General features: G+C 43.3%; 1 protein-coding gene across 2 annotated transcripts in view; it reads left to right on the top strand.

The window, feature by feature from the left end:
- The window catches only part of SSBP4 (single stranded DNA binding protein 4), a 52627-nt gene extending 42530 nt beyond the window's left edge, over positions 1–10097 (top strand). Inside the window, exons 8-18 of one of the 2 annotated variants that reach the window (XM_081312718.1) lie at positions 711–777; positions 1248–1315; positions 2653–2720; positions 2870–2915; positions 3184–3219; positions 3413–3458; positions 6030–6097; positions 6315–6393; positions 7722–7750; positions 8818–8925; positions 9156–10097. In XM_081312718.1, coding sequence (XP_081168844.1) covers positions 711–777; positions 1248–1315; positions 2653–2720; positions 2870–2915; positions 3184–3219; positions 3413–3458; positions 6030–6097; positions 6315–6393; positions 7722–7750; positions 8818–8925; positions 9156–9185 — 645 coding nt within the window. In that variant the 3' untranslated portion in view covers positions 9186–10097. Of the gene's footprint in view, positions 1–710; positions 778–1244; positions 1316–2652; positions 2721–2869; positions 2916–3183; positions 3220–3412; positions 3459–6029; positions 6098–6314; positions 6394–7721; positions 7751–8817; positions 8926–9155 lie in introns of both variants that reach the window. The other variant, XM_081312717.1, reaches the window with a different exon arrangement.
- Positions 10098–12637: the final 2540 nt, after the last annotated feature.

Below are 12637 nucleotides of genomic sequence, written 5' to 3'. Positions count from 1 at the left end.
GTATATTGCTAATAAATAAGTATCAAAATACCGTCATCATCATTTTAGCCATTTATCCACTGCAGGATGAAGGCCTCTTCCATGTTTCTAACCAATACAGTCCTAAGCTTTCTTTTACCAATTGGGCCCACAATACTTGCTGATGTTGTTGATCTGTCTTGTTTTAGGTCTCTTTCGTAGAAGCTTTTTATCAAGTGGGATCCATTCTATGACTGCCTTGGTCCACCTGCCATCAGTTCTTCTTGCCATGTGACCAGCCCATTTCCATTTCCATTCTTTTACTCTCTTGATGATATCATATACTTTCGTTTGTTCTCTAATCCATGTGCAGGTCTTTCTATCTTGTCATGTGATGCCAAGCGTGTCTCTTTTCCATTGCTCTTTGCACCACTCATAGCTTTTGTATCGATTGTGAAGTTAGTGTTCATGTTTCACTGGCATATGTTAGAACAGGTAGCACACACTGATTGAAAACTTTTCAGGCATAGGGGGGAGGTTGTTCTTGAAAATTATGCTTAGCTTGCCGAACACCTGGCAATTGCATTTAACACGCTATTCATTTTTTTATTGTATCACCCTCTATTGAGATCCATTGGCCAAAATGGTAGTTACTACGTTTAGTTCTTCTCCAGATATAATTATTTTCCTTGGTGAATAAGCATTGTAATCTGCCTGAGTAAAAAAACATGGATTTTTTTCCTCCCCTATAGCCATCTATGGGTGTGTCTGGCCAACCTCTCATGCCCAGTGCAATGGATCCGGCAATCCGATCACAAGGTGAGCGGTGATTTAAAATGGGATGAGTGGATAGTCAGAGTGACATGAGACTATGGTGCAAGCAGGGAAATGAGATTAATGGTGCATCTCTTAAGAATCTATATCCATCCATTTCACAAATAAATGAGATAAATATGCATCTCATAAATAAATGTCAAAGTATCTTATACTTTGCATAAAAAACACAAAACAATGCTGAAATATTTCTAAATTTTTCACATCCTTGCCTATATTTTCTTCAGCGCAGTATGTAGTCACATTTGGTAAAGCAAATACAAATGCTATAAACTTCTGAACTTGTTCCTTTTGCTTGGTTTAACTGCTTGAATGTGCAGATTTTTTGGGCGGGGGTGTTATTGTTTCTTTTTTGAGCCTCCAGGTGCATTAGAGACTTTGATTCTACACTTGCAACTTAAATGTGTTTGATCTCCCCAATTCCCCTCTTTCCCCACTCCTTTTGCCACCAGTAGGGCATCCTAACATGGGCCCGATGCAGCGCATGACCCCACCACGGGGTATGACAGGAATGGCTCCACAGGTGAGCTCCCCAAAATGGGGGATAGATTTTGAAACAAGTCAGTGGATCTGGAAGTATTATTTGATATGAGATTGTGATGATTTTTTGTGTGTGCACATCCATGCATGCCAGTCTGAATGCAAAAGATGGTCTAGAAGCTCAGGGACTTTTCCAACTGCTTGAAGCTCACAATTTAATTTGCATATTCCTTAAAACTGTTGCACTTCTTCCCCCCCCCCCATTCAGTTAGAATAAAGAAAGCTTCAAGGTGAATCTGGAGGGCACTATGTAACCCTGGACTCTTGGGTCATTTAAAGTTTATGTGGTGTGTGTGTGTCTGTGTGTGTGTGTGTGTACACTTAAAATGCGGATCCCAGGTATATTCATGTTGAGAAAAATAGTCGAACACCGGGATAATATAAAAACAACAACAATTGTTTAATAAACTTAGTTTTCGTCAGCTAACTGCTGACATCGTCCGAGTGGAATTCCGGAAGTTCAAAAGCCTGCTTGTAAGACCAACTGCTTCTGTCATCCACCATTTATTTCTTTATATTAAATGGGTATGCCGCTTCTCATTAAAAATGGCATAATAATAATAATAATGACTTACAATAAGTGAATAGACTTTAAGGCAGTGGATTAAGTAGTATAGAATACCAAGAAAACATGACAGCAAGTTCTTAAAAAAATCCATGTAACGCAGTAACCAAAATACAGGTAATCCTCGACTTACAACCATTCATTTAGCAACCATTCAAAGTTACAACAGCATTGAAGAAAAGGACTTGCAACCCGTCCTCACACTAACTATTGCAGCGTCCCCATGGTCACGTGATCAAAATTCAGACAGTTGGCAACTGGCATTTATTTACAACAGTTGCCACAACAGGGGTCACGTGATCGCCATTTGCAACCTTCCCAGCTGGCTTCCCACAAGCAAAGTCAATAAGGGAAGCCAGATTCACTTAACAGCTGCAGTGTTTTGCTTAAAGAATCCCAGCAAAAAATCAGATGCAATTCACTTAACAACCCACCTTTCTTAGTAATGGACATTCTGGTCCCAATTGTGGTCATAAATCGAGGACTACCTTTATAGTTTTTTTTTAAATAGTGACAGCTAGTTATTGTTTGAACTAGACTAGAGGAACAAAATGCTTTGTCCTTAATAGTGACATGGTGTTTCTTATCAGCGGTAGCCCTACTGGTAATAATACGAAGATCATGACCTCTGTACTAAATAGATGAATCCTATTGGGTAAAATTGGTGGTAGAGGTGATGAGAGAGTGGGATGGGAATCAACAATGATTGGTTTCTCTCCCTTCCCCTAATCCCTTCCTGCTTTTTCTTCATCCAGAACTATGGTGGTGGCATAAGACCTCCTCCAGGGTCCCTGGTTTGCCCTGGTATGCCCACAATGAACATGTAAGTGTCTGTATTATTTCTCTTGGGAAGGGGTAGCCAGAGGGAGTCAGGGAGAGAGTATATTTTCAACGGAGCAGGAACAGCATCATCCCTTCCCAGGAACTCTTCCAAATGTTTGAAAGGTCAGCTTTGTACATTTTTCTCTGCAGAGCTCCGGGTGTTCGAGGATCCTGGCCAAATATAAACACAAACTCGGTATGTCCGATTCATTTTTATTTTTATTTTTTTTAAATAAAACTTTCTCTACAATTCAGAAACTCACAGTGTCTGCATTCACACAACAGACTTCACCAAGCAGGCGAAAAACCTCATGGCTGCACTTACGCAACACGTTATTTATGTTCAGTCAGAGTTTTAGTGGCTTAACTAGGTTAAGATGCCTACCAAACGCAGCCAATGCCTGCTATATTCTATTCACCAGCCACTGAATTTTTTTTCCCCCTCTCCTTTCTATCCCGTTTAGGTTTCCTATTCCTCATCTTCTCCTGGCAGCTATGGGGTAAGTTGCTGAAGAGGTGTGAAAAGATGTAGGGTAGACTTGCTAGGCAAATTGAATTCCAAGTCCTGATTCAGGGCAGATGAATCTAATAAACCTGGTTGCCAGACACGGTTGATAATGTTGATGAGAATGACTCCTCCACAAGGCAAACCCCAGGATCATGAATGTTATTTCTCTCTCTCTCTCCTCACAGGGAGGCGGAGGCCCCCCTGGCACCCCTCTCATGCCAAGCCCTGGAGGTAAGTGTGGTGCAAATGAAGGTAAATATACGTGTCCCAGGATAACGTTGGAGGATCCAATCCGAGTCGGTCACTGGGATCAAAGCTTTGTTCTTCCAACTTTTGGGCTCGTGCTGGAACTCAACATCAGAAAGAGAAGTTCCCTGATGACGAGCACCAGCATGAGCCCGAAAGCTTGGAAGAATAAACCTTTGATCCCAGTGACTGACTGGGACTGGATCCTTGGTAAGTATCCTGGATTCCATTTTGGAAGGAAATTATTTCTGAATGCCCCATTTTTCTATCACAGTGTCTGAGAAAGTCCTCCCTACCCTGGTATTTTTTCAGATTTTTGAGTTTCAATACTTACGGTCGCTAGCCAACCTTTTTTTTTTTGCTTTATTTGTTTAATAAGAGAGAAAAAAGAAGAGAATAACAAAAAAAGAAAGAAGGCAATTGCAAGTAGTACTTCATTTACAACCACTTATTCAGCGACTGTTCAAAATTGCAACAGCTGTGAATGATGGGAACCTATGACCAGTCCCCAAGTTTAAGGTCATCACAGTGTTCCTACAATCATGTGATCACGATCCAGGAGCCATTATAATGTTGTAGTGAGCCGCAATCACATGATCACCATTTGCAACCTTCCTTGCCAGCTTCCCACAAGCAAAATCAAGCGAAAAGCTAGTAGGGTTGCTCATAAGTCTCCCTTGTAAGTAGATCCCACTGCTTATTCTCCTGAGGAATGAATGAATGAATGAACCTTTATTGTCAAGGTACAACCATGTATACATTGAGATTGGCTGAGCCTCCCTTTGTGCCCCCACCCCCAACTCACAGTGACAACAAACCCTCCATCTTATTACACCATGTGAGCTAATTGCACAACACACTGGCCTCACAAGTCAATCATGCATAAAATTTATAAAATTATTTCCCGTTCAAGAGCCTAACAGCCCATGGATAAAAGCTGTTCTTCAGCCTGTTGGTACGGCTGGCTATACTCCTGTATCTCCTACCCAATGGTAGGAGAGTAAAGAGATACCGTCCAGGGTGTGAGTCATCCCTGAGAATTTTCCTCACTCTTCCAAGGCAGCGAGCCCTGGCAATGTCATCCAGTGGTGTCAGGGAACAGCCCACAATGTCTTGTGCTGTGCTCACCACACTCTAATGCCTTCCTATCTGCGGCTGTCAGATCAGCATACCAAACCACAATACAGTACGAGAGGATGCTCTCTATAGTAGACCGGTAAAAGAGGGTCATCCACTGTGGAGTATGAGACTCCAGATATCTGTCTAGCATCCCCTGCCTTCCTTCCCATAGTATCCCTCCTCCATAGTTTGCATTCACCTACATTAACCCCTATCTACCCAGGATCCTAGCCCATCTGCCTGCACTCTCCAATGCCCACTTGTAGCCCCCACTGGTTTGCCCATGCTGTCGTAGTGTCTAGTCGTTAAGGTACCAGGCTACACACCCAGACCCTGTGACTTTTAGTCTCACCTTAGGCATGAAAACCGACTGGATGACTTTTGGCCAGTCACTGTCTCTCAGTCCAATCCACCTTACAGGGTTGTTGTGAGGAAAATAGGAGGATGGAGGTGTATGAGCTATGTTTGCCATCTTGAGTTATTTATAAGAAAGGGAGGGAGGGAGGGAGGAAAGGGAAAGAAAAGAAAGAAAGAGGAAAGAAGAAAGAAAGAATCTTCCAAAACACTGTTTTAAATTAATTTTGGAGACTGGATTATCTCATTGGATAAATGTAATCAAGGGCTCAGCCAACATGATTGTGAATGTAGCCACCCTGGGTTAAGCACGTTGTGGAAACAGCCATTGAAAAAGAGTTCCAGAGAAGTTCCTGAGGTGGGGGAAAACCTTTTGTTCCCTCACTTGGATCCTTTCTATCTATAAAGCCCAGTAAAAAATAAAAGCGCAAAAACAAGGATGTTGTATAAGAATGCCTCAGCTTTGCAGCCCTTCTGACACTTCACATTCTTTTCCTTGAGCACTAGGGCAGGGGTAGGCAACCTCGGCTCCTTTATGACTCGTGGACTTCAACTCCCAGAATTCCAGCTGGCTCAGGAATTCTGGGAGTTGAAGTCCACGAGTCATAAAAGAGCCGAGGTTGCCTACCCCTGCACTAGGGTCTGCTTAGCCTTAGTTTAGCTCAGGGTTCCTCAGCCTTGCTGACTTTAAAATGTATGGACTTCAACTCTCAGAATTCCTCAGCCAGCCATGCTAAACACTGAGCTAGTTGTTATGCTGGACTGTAACCAGTTTACAGATTAAGCTACATATCAAGCTAAAGCCCTCCTCCAATTCCCAATATGGTTTAGCTTATTGTAAATTGAAGAGGCATCTCTGGCTAAGTTTTGTAATAGACCTCTGGACTAGATAGACTTTTGACCTCTCTCGGCCAGACTTTAAAACCTAGGGATGAAGCCTCCGTTTACTTGAAGTAGTGTATCTCTGAATACCACCCAAGTTCATGTCCTGCCGATGGGCTTCCTTGAGATTTCTAGATGTTCCCCATGTGAAAAGAGACCACCTTGGTTACTTTTTCTTGTAATGTCTGTTTCTTGTTTCAGACTCCACCAACTCTAGTGAAAATATGTACATGATGAACTCTGTTGGTCCTCCACCAAGCCGGCCGGGAGTAAGTGTCTTCTTCTTGCTCACTCCCTGTTGCTGGGTGATATTCTATGACAAATTTCTTATTTCACCCTGAGTGAGTTGGGCGGCCATATACATTTTCTTAATAAATAAATACAAAGATGAAGGGGAATGCTGTCATGCTTCTCTACCTGGAATCTGCCCTTCCTAATTATTTCTGTATTTCTCTTCTTTTCACGCTCTCTCTGCATAATGTTTAGTTCTCCATGGGGCCAAGTCCAGAAGGTCCAATGGCTGGAATGAGTGCCATGGAGCCCCATCATATGAATGGATCACTAGGTAAGTATGGACCTGCCTGCAGGGCTGGCCATGGACAATAAAATCCAAAATGACCATTTTAGTGGAGAAAGGAAGCACAAATGTATCATTTCAAAGGATGGGGAGGGGAGAATCTTATATAACTCTCCCCCTTATTCCATGTCCTTGTTGGTGTTGGATTCTTAGTGTCCCCTTGTATGCTAAAAGAGGTCAAGTCTGGTAGAGTGTGATTTCCAATGATTTTAGGGCACGTTCATAAAACAGATTACTTATGTCCATTCAAAAATGCTTTGTCATTGGCTTCCTTCAAATGTTTTTTAATTTCCCAACGTAACCTCTAGATGTGAAATATTCTGATGGCCTCCTGTCCAAGTCCTGACCAGCTCCAAGCTTGCTTAGCTTTTTGAGTTCAGCCAAGATCAGCTAGGTTCTGATTGAAGGAGAATTGTTGACCATTAGATGCCAGAATGCTGAGTATTCTCTAGCTTTAATTTTGGTACAGAAAGATGAGGAACAACTTCCATGCTTCAGTATTGGAGAATTGGTGTTCCTATACAGATACCCATTTATCTGTTGGTTATCAAGCAGGGATGTTATGTAACTGAGGTTCCTGAGTTTGAAATCAGATATTTGACTTACAATCATTCATTCAGCAACCATTCAAAGCTAACTATGGTGCTAAATGAATGTGCACAGTTTGGATTCTAGTTGAAACTTACATAAGAACGTAACTATTCCAGATAGGACTTAGATACATGTTGGACTAGCTGTCTGAATTCAGGTGTAATAGTGTCCTTCATTCAAATATGTCCTGGGGCAGGCTGACATTTTACAGTTTAGTTGTTTTGGTCTCTGCTTTAAAAGCTCTGGCATGAGCTGGCATGATTGCAGATGAAAGAACGATTGTGTGAAAGGGACCATATAGCTAGAATCAAGAACTGAACATTAGCATTCCACTCAGAGGAGGCTTGAGGAAAGAAATAGGTTTTGTAAGACTTTCCTAAAAACTGATAGTGATGGGAGCTGATATTCTATGCCTCTATAAAGTCCATCGGCAGAAAGTTTTTATTGATAAGAATTTCTGTGGATTAAGTGGAGGCTCCTAAGACTTTGGCTGCCAACAAATCTGCTCTTTCCACAAAAGTCTTCCAACCTGATAGAGACCACCTAAGGCAGGGGTCTTCAAACCTGGTCCTTTTATGACTTGTGGACTTCAACTCCCAGAATTCCTCAGCCAGGCACACTGGCTGAGGAATTCTGAGAGTTGAAGTCCACAAGTCATAAAAGGGCCAAGTTTGAAGTCCCCTGACCTAAGGGCTGAGGTTTAACTGCCTTCATTCTCATTGCAGGTCCAGGTGAAATAGATGGGATGCCCAAGGTAAGGGTTTGCATCATGGTGTCCTCTTCCAGAGGGTGAGCTGGAGTTCCACAGGCCCTGGGGACCAAGGGATTAGAAGGAGATCAGGAAAGATTATCTGGTTTTAAAGGGGAGCATGATTTTGTATCTACTCGGTGGGGCCCCCCTCACGTAGAAACTTTCTCTTGAGTTTTAGGAATGAAGAGATTCAGTTGACCTCCCCAGGGATTAGTTTGCCTGCTATTGAAGGGCTGGTATTTGGGAGGGAACCATTTTATGCTGTACAAAATCAGGGTTCTTTCTAACTCTATCTGAATCACAATTAGTCCCTGACTTACAACCAGCCACTTAGCAACTGTTCAAAGTTATGACCAAGTCAAAAAAGAGGACTTATGTTCCAAGTTTGTTTATTTATTTATTTATTTATTTATTACATTTAGAGACAACCCATTATTCTCTGGGGGACTCTGGAAGTTGGGTCTCCCTGAACCAACTGAATTTTGGACACAGCAATACTGCAAATGGCTGCATTTATGGCCATTTGCAGTGTCCTAGGGTCACATGACTGTGTTTTGCCAAAAACTGGCACTTGCAATTTTCAGCAAAATTGCTGCCATAGCAAATCATTTAGTTCACTCAACAACCAGGGATTCACTTAACCAAGGATTCGTTTTATCAACCACCGCAAAAAAGGTTGTAAAATTGGCTTGGTCATGTGATTAGCCTGTTTTGCAACCATTATGGCATTCAGTCATACTGGGCAGGCTCCATTACTCTCGTATGTTGAGGCCTGTCTGTAATGAAGCAGGTTATTTCTGTGTGGGAAAATTCCTACAACAACACTACTTCCCCTTGGCCTAGTTAAACCGATTGGGCAGACAGAATCTAAGAACTTTATAAGGTCCAGAAAACTTTTTAAAAAGCCAACCTTTTCCACACGATGCCTTTTTAACAATGCTCTCTATAGCTCTCTGACAGTGTGTTCTAATCATGGTTCATGTTAGAATGTGTTCTAATCATGGTTCAGGTGCGAATTGCCCGGGTTTTCTCTCTCTCTCTCTCTCTCTCTCTTATTTCTGATTCCCAAGAATTCCCCGGGTAGCATGGCCAGCATAGCTAACCCACCGGGCACCCCACGTGATGACAGCAGCAGTGAGATGGGCAGCAGCTTCATAAACCCCTTCCAAAGCGAGAGCGTAAGGGCCTGCGTGGAGCGGCGGCCGCGGAGGGGGCGGGGATCTCGGGGGGCACGCGGGGGGCGGGGCACCCTGTGGCAGGGCCGGACTGGGCTGTCAGTACCAACAGCTAACAGTGCCATCTCATGCTGGAAGCAGCAGCTGTCAGAGGTGTGAAGAGGGGGCCGGTGCCCCCCCTCCGTGATGGACCCTTCCTCTAATGCTGTGGTGTCTCCCATCTGTCTCCCCAGTATTCGCCCAGCATGACTATGAGCGTGTGACCCGGCCCGGATGCCCAGTCCCAGAGGAGCCAGACTGATGCCCCCCCAGGGGTCTTAATCCCCCTGTATTTAATAACAGCTTCCCTTGATTGCTAGTCTCAGCCCCCCTGCCCCCAGTCTGGACTTTTGATCCCCGCCCAGGTCACCGCCTGCCCTCTAACCGGTACTCAGTAAACTCTAGTGACGTGAGAATTGTCACTAATCAAGTGGGACAGCCGAAGGTTTGATATGCGGCACAAGTGGACAGTTATGAAAGGCAGGGAGCTGCACCCCCCCTCCTGCTGGACTGCAGCATCCCCACACCCTGAGGGGTTTATGACGACCCATTGGACATTGGGACTGTCATCCACCGTGCATCTGTGGACTTTTAAATCCTGCATTGTAGCAGGAACAGTTGTGCTGTTTGGAAAGCTTCGTTTTGGTCTCTGTTCTTCAAACTGGTGGTAACAGTTGGGAAAAAGGCATGTGCATCAGGAAACATGGTTAAGACTCTTCCGGAGTCTTGAAGCTCAGCAGGAGGGCTAGAGGAAGACACAAGGCCCATTTTGGTGAGCTCGGGAGGCAAATGGGGAAGATGTGGTGGGTGAAAGTTGACTGCCACGAGCTGATTGAATTAAAGTAAATTTGGAGATGCGTGGACTTTGCTGGCAATGCAAAAGTTTTTTGGGAATGGGCAGACTCTCTTCTCTCGTGTCTGCAGTCAGCTTTGGTTTCCTGCCTACGTTCATTGGGCTAGAAAAAAATAGCAAAGTTGTTTCCTAATTGCACAGACTTCCATGGAAGTATTCTTGATTCTGCCCATATTGGTTGGCAGAGGCTGTGTGATACCAGATGCTATTGGGGGGTGGGGGGTGGGGGAGAGAAAGATACCCTAATAATTGAACTTCAGGTGAATTTGAGCTTGGTTCCTGATGACTTCACAGAAACTTCCATGTTATTTTCTTGGCAATAGCATGGAAGTATTTAACCCTTGCATTCTTATGGGATGTATTTTCAGCTTCCTACAGCCTTGGGATTGCCTAGGGGTCTCCCGTTCTGGTGTTAACCAGACTAAAATCTGCACAGCTCCCAAGGCTAGACAAGGTCAACCAGATGCTGCCACCAGCTGATCTACTAGTTGCTATGCAAAGACACAAATTATGAAAGCAGTTACTGTTTTTCCCTGCATCATGTTTTTAGCCTTTTTCATTTTTCTCTCTCATATTGGGTGTTTTAAACACCTATGGCGAAGAAACTTGGCTGTAAGGGAACTTTTTGGCAGTCAACAGAGGTGCACATTAGAGATTTCCCCTGTTCTGTCTTCCATCCCTTTCAGCTAAGAAGGTAAAGGGGAAACGCTGTGAATGACTTGTAAAAAAGGCTACACCTCCATCTCTTCCCAACACTTAACAAGTAAAAATATAAGAATACACCTTTGACTGTCTCTTCAAAAGTCAGTCTTCCATCTGTCAGCTTTCAGATACCTCCTATTACAATTCCTGCCACCCACAGCCAGCAACTTTGGATGTTGGGAGCTGAAAGCTATGACCTGTGAAGGGCATCAACTCAAGGAAGCCTATTGTATTTATGTGCCAGTGAATGGAGTACATTGGAAGAGGTCTAATCGTTTGGCCTATTCTCGTACCTGTTATCAAAGGAACACAACCTTTGTGCGTCCTCTGGGATGGAGGGAGATGGTTTGGCCCTTGAACAGGGGTATCCTTTGAGGTTTATATTGTGAACGTGGCAACAATGTTAAAGTGATTGGCCTTTGCCATCTGGGAGGATTGACTTCCCAGTCTAGTCTATAGTTCTGGAATGTCCTGAAGGTCTCACAGCCAAGTGCTAAGCAGGCCTAATCTACTTACCTTTTTTCTAAGAACCACTATGTTGGCAAAGGGCTGCAACCAGTGGTTACAAATCACAGTCCAAGCATGGGTGATTTGCTTGTTTGATGTAGACAACTGCCATAGCTAGACAGCTTTTGAGCTCAAGGCAAAGCAACCTGCTCCTTGATTATCAGAGAACTCTCCCAGTAGAAAGTTTACTCAAATATGTATCCAGAGTTTGTCTTCTTGTGTCTTAAATTCATTCAAGCTACAGAGTCTTGACTTTCAGTGGTACTTCAAGAATGCCATCATATTTTCTCTTTCCCCCTTTGGTTTTTCCCCCCTCAAGGCTTAATACACACTCAACTCCTTCAGTCTCTTCTCATAGGACTAAAATTCCTATCTGAGCAGATAAGATCAAGAAACAGGAAGACTAAAACTATATTGAATAGGCTACAGAAACAGAATCTTGCAAGTCTGCCCATGTTTTCCCTTCTATCCTTCTTATACCAGGAGGAACCAGTCTGAATCTTTTTCTAATAGTTTCCCACCTACGTGAGCTTAATGCATGCTTCAGCATATGTCGTTGTTCTGTGGGCTACTCAGTGTCTTCTCCAAAGTCATCTCCATCACACCCTACGGTTCCTGGCCCAACTGTCCTTTCCCCTGCTTTTTTGAACTCACTCTAGTTTGTTTCCATTCTTAAAAGGTGGCATCAAGAACCAGACTGAACAATACACTATTTTTAATTATTGTCACCTCTGCCATCTCTGCAAGCTGAGATGCCTGAGCCTAACTTTTCCAGAAAATATTGGGATCTTAGATCTCGGCTTTGGGAATCAGCAAAAAAAGAACTCAGTCATTCTGGGTTGCTTGGTTAGATATGAGTGATCATTACAATTCATAGGCATTCAAAGGGAGAAAGTGAAGAACATGGTTGAACAATACTCTTGCAACACAAATTCTGCCCCCCAGTATTTGATGTTCCTATATATTTTGGTATTATGATTAGGTGTGATTAGGCATGGATGCCTGTATTATTACCCACTAAAATAATCAGCATAGATCTTGGGCTGGATTTGAAATCTGAGAGACATGCTGGAAGAGGTCACATACAAAAGTGAGAACAAAAGCTATTTCGCCTTAATTTACCGTTGACTCAGTGAACTGAAGACAATATATTGGGGCTTTCCATGTCCCCCTCCGGGCACATTAACAATTAAAATTAAGGGGCAGCTTTTACAGGGGCTTTTAATGAAGTTGCAGGTTGTGCATTCCCTGCTTTAGATCTGCTAGTTCTAGATTTTCTGAAAAAAGAATGCTACTTCTGGATTTTTCCATCAGCTCTTTCAAATACCATTCTTCACCATCTGTTTTTTTTATATAGCCCACCAGCCCTTGTTCCTCTTACTTAGGCTAGTGCTATATACTATAAAAAAGTGGGCACTAAGCTTGCTTCATTTAGATGAGAACAGCTCTGGCCACAGGGATCCAAGTATGAGAGAGCCAGATTTAGAATGGGTTTACCTCTCTGAGGCCATTACTATTTTAGGAAGATCCCCTCTTCCCACAAGCCTACGGTTTCAGCAGCTGAATTTAGGTAGGCACAAAGACACAATCTATATATGTAGGAACAATTTCTAG

Source organism: Vipera berus (assembly GCF_964194415.1).
Source record: "Vipera berus genome assembly, chromosome: 1".
NCBI lineage: Eukaryota > Metazoa > Chordata > Lepidosauria > Squamata > Viperidae > Vipera > Vipera berus.
This window is presented reverse-complemented; position numbering and strand designations above follow the sequence as displayed.